This window comes from Haplochromis burtoni, unplaced genomic scaffold (assembly GCF_018398535.1).
Source record: "Haplochromis burtoni strain Fernald_Lab_line unplaced genomic scaffold, NCSU_Asbu1 Contig_1214, whole genome shotgun sequence".
Lineage (NCBI taxonomy): Eukaryota > Metazoa > Chordata > Actinopteri > Cichliformes > Cichlidae > Haplochromis > Haplochromis burtoni.
Window position 1 is genome coordinate 52,221 of NW_024583575.1, and position 10,000 is coordinate 62,220.

At 39.4% G+C, this 10,000-nt stretch overlaps 1 protein-coding gene across 1 annotated transcript in view; it reads left to right on the forward strand.

Annotated features, from left to right (window-relative positions):
* The window catches only part of LOC121813163 (complement C1q tumor necrosis factor-related protein 3-like), a gene marked incomplete in the record, with an annotated part of 55,725 nt that extends 48,194 nt beyond the window's left edge, over positions 1 to 7,531 (forward strand). Inside the window, 4 exon segments of the mRNA XM_042216724.1 lie at positions 4,180 to 4,242; positions 5,513 to 5,566; positions 6,803 to 6,934; positions 7,036 to 7,531. Of these exon segments, the coding sequence (XP_042072658.1) occupies positions 4,180 to 4,242; positions 5,513 to 5,566; positions 6,803 to 6,934; positions 7,036 to 7,313 (527 nt within the window).
* Between the last annotated feature and the right edge of the window lie 2,469 nt (positions 7,532 to 10,000).

The window sequence follows — 10,000 nt, forward strand, 5'->3', positions numbered from 1 at the left end:
CTTTACTTAATCTTAATGTTCTTTATGTGTGTGAGCAACACTTTTAATTTTATTAAACACACCCAGGGTAAGATACACACCATCAGCATATCAGCATAAAAACAGACAGCGACGTTCCTCTTTCTATCACATTCTTCCATACATGGCAATTTGTTTCACCTTCCTTATGATTCCTGGGGACTTACAATTTCTTGACTCTTCTTCTGTCACTTGTTACTAGGCAGCTCAAATGCAGTTAGAAGCTAAATGAATTCCAGGCCTATGTTTCAATCATTTGTGTTTGTAGGCGTGTGTGCGGTTTAACCTTCTATTGCTCCAAGTCACTTACACAATAGATCGTCGGGACATCGCGCCAAACAAAGCTTAAGACCTTGAATAGACTGAGCATCAACTCTTTTAATGAGCACAACATGCAATATGTATAAGAAAATGGTTATAAACGCTTATTCTACTAAAATACATCCAACCCAAGTCAGAGATTTCCAATCAGTTAAGCTTAAGCATATGAGCAATTACTTATGCGTGAGTTTTACCATACCCAAATTATCAAACACCCAAAAAGTCATAAAATGGTCATGAAGCCCCTTATCTCAAATTAAACCTAAAATTCCCCCTTTTGACACCTCTTGTGTGTCACAAACTGAAAATGCTTCACCAGAGCTTAGGAAATTAAAAGAAAAAGGTTAGTCATATTATTTCTCAAAACACCTCAGTGATCCTCCTCTCAGGTATATCTGCTCTGGGCCTGCAAACCTGTGTTAAGGAATAAAATCAATTTAATCACCATGTCAAATCTTTTGAACTCCTGGCTCCATCAAGAGCCTGCATCCTTGGAAGAAACAAAACCTGTGTGTTAACCTGAATTTCACATTTCATACTCAGTTTCCCCCCCCTTATGATCCAATCTGTGTTATAAGAAAGAAAACTTAAATCAGAACAGTTATCAGTCATGTGCTTCATGGAAAAAATTTTTTAATTTCACATTGATCCTCTGAGTGTCATGGTACTTTTAATTTGAATTTATCAGTGCTGACCAAAATGAGTTTGCTTTCCTTACTTTGCTCCTGTTTCTCTCCAGTGGCAGCTAGTATCACAGACCCTTACCAGTTGTTTTCCTTTTAATTCATTTAATAATTTACTATTTTAAATGGAAAAACCTCGGTCACTGGTACCAGTCTTTGTTATTCCATAACTTACATTTTAATGTAACAAGTCTACCAATCCCCTATATAATTCCTAAATTTTGCTTTGGTTCTACCTGTTTTCCTTCTATAAAATTTAATTGACTTCTACAGTGGCCTGCTTTTGTTAATAGTAACCTGAGTTATATCAAACATTTTCTCCCCTTTAGCATTTGGCATTTCCCCAACAATATAATATGATACCATAATCTAAACCCAGTCAATAAAACAGAATTTTTTCTTTAAAGCAAACATCAGCAACCCGAAATTAGCAGCCAAAAGATTAAGTTTTCAGCTCCACACTCTTATGTGAACCTTCAGTCTCCCCTCCATTCTCTCTCCTCCTCCTGCTCCGGCCAAAAGCAAAGCAAAGCAAAGCAAAGCAAAGCAAAGCAAAGCATCCCCTTTCTCTTGCCGGCATGGTAAATTGTTTGTTCACATTTATTCATCCTAACCTTGGTCCAGTCTTTGTCTCAGTGTCAAGTCAGTCAAACCTTTAGTCCACATCGTCAGTCCAGTCACAGTCCAGTCACACACATTCACTCACACACATTCACACCAGATATTGCTGATAGTGGAGACTCCCGTGCAAATAATCAGATTCTCCACCCTCAGCAACATGAGCTCATTCATTTGTTTTATTTTGTTTTTTTGTTTTTTAGGAAAAGAGTTCTTTATGCTCTTGGACTGATTGACTGCGATCCTTTTAGACAGGGACTTACAACCTGATCAGGTCCCCACAGGTAGCCTTCTCCTCAGCCCATTGTAATCTGGAAAAGGTCACCTTCTATTTGTTCTCCCAGAAATTTTTCAGCGCTGTTAATTCAATCTTGCAGGCCTGCTTAGGACAAAAATGAGAAAAAGAGAGCTGATTAGTAGCTCATCAAAACACAAAACATCATCACCTGACAGGTTTTCTCTAAGTGCACTGTTACAATTTTAAAGGGTTCTAACCAGTTCTAACCATGTCCATGATTAACAAAACTCCCTCTATTAAAATAAGAAAACTACCCGAACCTAACCGACCGAATCAACCCATCACTAAAACAACAACCTCAAAATCTTAAACACAGAAAAGTTTTGCCTCAGGTTCTTCAGCGTCCTTGCACTCTAAAGTCAACTGACATCATTTCACCTTCTAAATACACAGAAAATCTTCTTAAAAGCCACAGAGTTTTGCACACCATTGGTATTCTCATTAAGCCCTTTCTAAATATGTTATGACAATCTATCATCACTAACTTCTAAACTTCGGATAAGAAGCCTCAGACACACAGCCAGACAGCAAGCTTCTTCGTCACCACTCATTTCAGCTACTTTGCATACTGAGTCATATCTCAGGAAGTTACCCTGACAAGAGAAATGCATATTTAAACATCACCACATTATTGAATTATTTTTATTTCTTTCTACAGTAATCACTTGTTTTGATCAATCTGTCCAAGAGCACTTCTAATTCACTATTCTAAAAACTACTTTAAGCTTTAATCACTTTTTCCTTTTCACAAAAATCACTCTATTCATGGAACTTCCCTGAGTTATTCCTCAACTTCAGGGTTTAAGTGTGTTAAATTCACACTATTTTAACACTAATAAAAGATAGCAAGCTGATTTTCATTGCATGTGTGTGTTATTAGCCAGGTTTAATCAATGTCTGTGCACTGGAGCTGTGGATTCAAACTATCTCACTTCTGATTCTCTCCAAAAATAATTTCACATGTAACAATTTGTGTGTGTGTGTTTTCTATTCATTCATGTAGTTATTATCTCTCTCTCTCTTTTTTTTAACCGTTCTGTTATGATGCTCTGGACATTTCTAAACCTCCACCAGTTCAGCCTCCATTTTCAATCCAATTATATCCTGTACGCTCTCACTCGACCTCGTCCGGCTTGACCTCTCACTGGTCCATGTCCCTCCTCTCACAGTTTCCTGTTTGGCCTTCAAATCTCCAGCAAACACAGGCCCCACTCAGCTGTTTCTTCTTCTCTGTTTCTTCTCTGTGGATCTTTTCAGTCTTTTCTTTTAGGTTAACTCCCAGCATGGCAAATATCACATCCAGTGCCTTCAAACAATCATGTCACTGGTTAAGTTCCCAGCTTGTAATTCAAAGCTCATGTTCCATCAGTGGTATTCATACATGCTGCTGCTTGACCCTTCAGTGTTATAGGTCATTTGCACAGTCTTTTGCCTGCTGTTAACTCTTCAAGTTCAGATAATAACCATAGCAAGTACTTAAAGCCACCTACAACTAGCTTTCCTTTAATATATGACAGGAAGTCATATATTAAAGGAAATATGGGCTGAAACCAAGGCTGCCTGTAGTAGCCCAAAACCCGCATCTTAGCGATAGCAACTGGACTAGCTTCTTACTTAGCAAATAACACAGATAAAGCTAAACAAGCATCACTCTTATCTTACAATACCCACGTGGTAAAGACACACACAGGAATGCAAGTAAGTACAATACCGAGGTGCATCATGGGTAACGTAGTCTAAACAGGTACAGTAAACAAGCAGACTTTTAACAGTCTCTGTTTGCTGAAGGGTGCTGTTTAAGTAAAGCAGCATCTTTAATAAAGAATTACACCAGGATTCATAAACATCCTGGGATCAACTGATGAAGCAACTGATGAAGCCCTGTGTTTTTAAACCCCCCATGTGAAACTGAGCATGTTTTCTGTAACAGGAAGCTCAGAAACTCAGTAATCTGCAAATCCACAAACTTCATAACCAAGGTTATAGGGAACCACCCAGGGTCAATTCATGTTTTCTGGAATAAAAGACTTTCTGGAATAAAAGTCCAGAGTGTCTTGCTGGTGTTCCAGATGATCAGGATTTAATTGGTGGTGTGGTCAGTGTCATGATCCATGGGAGGAAGGATGAACACAGTCACCTTCAACAGAGTCAAATAATCATCACAAAGCAGCACTAGAGATGAAAACATGTGAATCACTGTGTGCTGTCAGTGAGATTTTCTTTGTTTTGTGTTTTTCTCAGAACAAGAAGCAAAGCTGGAGAGTCAGAAGACTGAGATCGACCAGCTGAAGCTGCAGTCAGAAGGTATTGTGTGCAAATCTGATCATCTCTATAGAAATGTTAAAATGTGTATATTTTTGGCACATGTTCAAATTTATTCAGTCCAGGGAATCAATAACCTCGACCACAGTTACCTGTTCAGGTACAAACGACTGCTCAGTTACGGGTCTTTAATCCACAGGACCTCAAACAGTCTCATTAACTTTGTGTGTCTGAGATCATGTCACCTTTTTTAAATTTCTTCAGTGGAGCACTGTTTCACACTGTCTGCATTCAGCCTTTCTAAAACAGACTCCCAAACAGCTCTCTGACAGCCAGACTCAATGTTCAGATTTTGGAGATCACCATTAAACGTATTCATCGGTCAACTAGGACCTCCAGCTAAGAGTGGATGATCTTTACTTATACACATATCCAAATCTAAAACCATCTTTTAATGTAAACTTAACATTTAGTGTAGTGACTTTAATTTACAAGAAAAAAACACCTTGAGGAAACTTTTTTTAATGATTTGGCGCTGCACAAATAACACTGAGTTAAAGTGAATGACTCCACTCTACACCAGTACAAAGTTTGATCAGAATCTAAACTTCTCGAGCTGTCGTGTTTACAGACACAAAGAATGACATGCACACAAGCACATCCAACAATATAACCTCCTTTGTGGAGGTAATGAACTGACTGCACCAGTGCTCAGAAAACACAGCTAAAACTAACCAAACCTATTAGTGCTGTCTCACCATTACACTCACAGGCTGTTTTAGCAAATCTGGGCCTAATTTCTGTGAACATTTGAATCTGTATTTGAAGACAGCAGCCAGCAACCTCTACTCAACTGCTGGGTAATTATGTGTGTATGAACTATGCTACATAATCAGGAATCAAACACACGCCCCTGTAGCCACTTGGCTCACGGGTCACCAGATCAACCAACAGAGCTACAGCTGCATAGTTACAGCCATCAGCCATCCTTTGGTTGCTTAACTGAGTAAAAAGGTGCTACATGAGTACGAGTCCATACAGTTTATCACCTTAAGGAAGTGAACAGACAGTGGCGTGGTTACATCCATCATTTACATACAGTCTATGGGCACACAGCACCTGTAGGAGGTGTGGTCCTACAGCTGTGCAGTGTGTGAGGTGGAGGATGAGGGGACGTGGAGGAGACAATCGCTCAGTATAGCATGAACAGCATGAGAGTCACTGTTACTTTCTTACTTATAGATAAAACTTGTGAATCACTGTGCTGTCAGTGAGATTTCCTTTATTTTTTGCATTTTTGCATTTTTATCAGAACAAGTAGCAAAGCTGGAGACCGAGATCAACAAAGTAAAGCAGGAACTACAAGGTACTGTGTGGGAATCTCATCATTTCAATAATACTTTGAAATATATGACATATTTTTATTAATAATGTTTGATCTTAAATTGTAAATTTACTAGATTACTATTTATGTTTGAATGTCTTAATGTTAGACACTGAAACTAAAACCTGCTCTGATACAGTTAAAGACAAAGTGTTTGAAGACACAACACTGCTCAAACTCTCATTTCTGTGAACAATTGAAGCTGCTTTTGTGCTGTAGCGCCACCTGCAGACAGAAGTCAGCAACTCTGGTGGCTTAACATATGTTAGTGCTATAAATCTGTCCACAAGGTGGCGCTACTGTGTTTGAATGTCTTTAGTTCATTCACAGGGGCAACTTTAGTACCAACAATGTTTTTATTTCTTCCACATGACATCTGAGGGTAAAAGTTCAAACTAACTGACCACCTGGTGACACAGTATGTGGATTATAAAGTGTTGGGTCTGCACTTCAGCAGGCCTACTGGTTCAGACTTATTCCCGTGAAGAATGCAAGACAGAGCAGCGATCGATCGATTTTCACGTGCTAGCAAGGGGAGCCGGACGACAGGATCTCCCAGCTTCCCCTGCAGCCTTTTATTCTGTGACACACAGTTTACACAAGAACCCACTGTAACCCCCCCCTATGGTGGGTTTACAGTGGCATTGAGTGGATGTGTATGTATGTGCACGTGAGTGAGTATGTGTGAATGTGGGTGTTTCTGTGTGACTTCCTGCTGATCACAAAAGGGTCATCTTCCCTCACCCAGTATATGGCTTAATTCCTGTAATGGTCTCACCACACACAAACACAGGTGAGGTCATAAATGGCAGGAAGTAAACATCCTCACTAAATAAGGACAGAAACAGAACCTTCACATAGGATGTGCCTGTAGTTAAACACTATAGCTAATTACCCATTCAACAGGCTGGGGAGAGTGTTAAAAACAGAAGAATGTCTTTGATCATACAGCCTGGCAACATTTAACAATTTTATTCTAACATAAAGAGTTTGATTTCTTCTGTGACAATGAAACGCTTTCAGCTGTCAAAAATTTATTTCATTGTAGATTAAAGTTTTTGTATGGTAAATGGCCTGTATTTTATATAGCGCTTTACTAGTCCCTAAGGACCCCAAAGCGCTTTACATATCCAGTCATCCACCATTCACGCACTAAAGTTTTTGTCATGGTCACTTTTGAACAGAAAGTTAAAAATAATGACATTTCTCTCTTCTCAGTCACACGGGTGGCGTTCTCAGCCTCTGTGCTGGAACAGGTAAGTGCAGAAACTGGACCCTTTAACATTCAGACTACTCTGATCTTCAAACATGTTGTCACAAACATTGGAAATGCCTACAACAAACACACAGGTAATAACACTGAATGTCACTTCTCAGCTATGTTGATGTCAGGCTGATGTTCCAGATGTTCTAACAGATGATTTAACATGACAAAAACAAATGTCCCACAGGTATTTTCACTGCACCAGTGAGAGGAGCCTACCACTTTGACTGGAAAGTATATGGATATGGAAACATTGAGGCTGGTGCTGTGTTATTCAGGAATGAAGAACACATATTTATAGCATATGAAAGTCCAACATCTGGTTCTGTGAGCGCCTCTAATGGAGCCTCACTGCTTCTAGAGGTTGGAGATCATGTGTTTGTACGTCTCTGGGTTAATTCAAGGATACATGACAATCAAAACCATCATAACCACTTCAGTGGTCATCTGATCTTCACCATGTGAGAGGTGTGACAGCTCCAACACTTCCTGTTTGCTGTCCTGTGTGGGCGGAGCTTAGCCATTTTTAGAAGTAAAACAGGAAGTAAATCACCTGCTGGAATCAGTTTCTTGCTCTCTCTCTCTTTCTGGTTGGGTTCTAGTTTTGTGTTTATTTGTTTCTACTGACTCAGATAATTTACTTCTTCTTGTTATCTTTGATTCAAATAAATCCAGTTAAATGTCTCAGTGATTCTCTTCTCTTTGTCCTTTCTTTGAGTCGGCTCTTTATCTCTTGGTCCGACTATTTAGAGAGTTACTGGATGGAGATAGCTCCAGGACTTACTCCGGTCAAGTGGCAGGTGTGTCCGATATTTTATGGGTGCACTCAACAGTACAGTAGGCATCTTCGATGTGGGGTGACAGAGTGGTTCTGAATAAAGAAGAAAAAATTCATTAATACATGTTTCACATTGATATAAGCTGTACACTATCAGTAATGCTCTGCATGAGTCCCACATATGACGGCAGAAAGATCCTACTATCAGCAAAGACTATGCCCATTAGAGGTCGCATTAGGTCTAGTGCTTAGTGGCTATCCCGTCAAGATCCAACCCAATGACGGTGTAAGTCACTGCTACATTCGTAATCTCTAGCAAAACCCCCTAACAATGTCAAAGTCAACGTGCTTTGAATAACTGTGAACTGGATTGACTCATTGCACAGAACGTGTCTACATAGGAGAAACTCTAGTCCGGATCGGATACGCAGGAGCGTCGTAAACATGTCTCATCACAGCCAGTAAATAATTATCGCATTACTCATTATACATGCATTGAAATATAAGATTCACATGCTGCACATGGCTTTTATGGTCTTTCTAGTGAGCAATCAACATTTTTCCTTTATAATCATGCAGTGTTTTAAACTAGATGTTAAACTTAATCTGACTATCATGATAAAAATGTAAACAGCTGATTTAGTTTGATATAAAATGTGTGTCTGAAATGTTTCCTTATTTTTCATCTGAATCTGAATCCAGATCCAGACACAGATAACTGACTGTAAACTTACTCGGGTTCATTTCTTTCTATTCTTTAGTTTCACAATAAAAGCATCATTGAACTCACGCTGTGGATTTCTTTATGTGTGTTTCATACATGGAGCAGAGATCAAACCTACACATGCTGGGAGTTACTATCACAGGTAAAGTGACACCTGAGGGGTGACCTATGAAGTGAGATTAGTGGTTTAGCGAGCTACGTTGAGTTTTGGGGGGGGAATGAATGGCTTTTGGGCTCATCAAAAATATCTGAAAGAGTGATGTTTTAAGTGGGAAAACACCTGAATGTGGTGAGGGCACCAGAAACACTGAGTTGCAGGGCAGCTGGTAAGTACTTGTGTATTTCTGGAGAGTCTGCAAAGCTGTCTTGGTCGATTTCAAAAACATTTCACTCATCAGAAGGCTGTAAATTCGTCTCATTGGGCGGATCAAAACCATCCTCCTGTGTCTCAGTGGCCGAAGCGAGAGTCTGCCTCTGCCTCTCTATTGATGGGTTTGGGAGGAGTTCGAGCTCACAGACAGACAGATGAAATTTTGGTAAAAGTTTGACCTCTGCATTGGAGGACAATCATTCTCTCTTTATTAAGTTTATTAAATTAACCTTTAATCAACTATTAAAATCATGTCAAACAGTTTGAGTTCCTTCCTCCTGACTGATCCTTGTTTACAACCTCCACCTGTTGGCAGCATGTTGATGCTCCTCTCACTCAGAAAAAGGAGAATAAAAGTACGATCGCCCCACAGACAGCCTCAGCATGACTAAAGATTACAATATAAAACATGAAATTCACACGCTTTCAGTGCTTTCACCACATCAACATGAAGTTTTATGTTTGGTCTCTTAAAAATAAGGAACAAGAAAAGTTTGCAGAACCCAGAGAGTTCAAACTGAAGCTGCTGTCTCGCTTCAGACTCCATTTAATCATGTCAGGGTCTTTTTTCTCCACTTTAGAGCTCTGAAGAGGAGGAAAAGACAGAGGAGAAACTGTTAGCTTCACCTGTCCTGGCTTGGAAAAATGAGGGCATGTTTACAGCGAGCAGGAACTGAAAGATGAAGCTCAAGCACCAAAGCTGCAGTTCCTCTAATGTCCACTAGAGGCTCCAGCAGTGAGTCCCATGTAGGGCTGGGTATCGTCACTGATTTCTAGAATCGATTCAATTCCGATTCACAAGGTCCCGAATCGATTCGATCCACGATTCGATTTAATTCGATTTAATTATTCATTCGTTAATCTGGGAAATTTTGACAGTCAGAAATATTATAATTCAGATCAGTACATTTACATATTTTTGTATCAATAAAAAGGAAGCTGACACACGCAAGACTTTATCAAAGGTGTGAGCAGTCACAGCAGATGCCTTTGTGTCAAAGTAGCTGAAGATAAAACACAGAAAAACATGAAGGTGATTTTCCTGGCCTGGGATTTTATAAAAATATTCTGCAGTACATCAAAAACGAAAGAAAACCATTAATCAACATATGAACATTACCTCTGAAGTTACAGCGGTTTTATTAGAGACACGGTTAAGCGTTTTGCATTTTGAATAATTTTAAAAAGTTTAAATTTGTTCAGTATTGAACAGCAGAAATGAGGTTTTCTTTTCGGAAGAATGTAAAAGGGAAAAAAACAGCGGCTGACAGCCTGTAAAC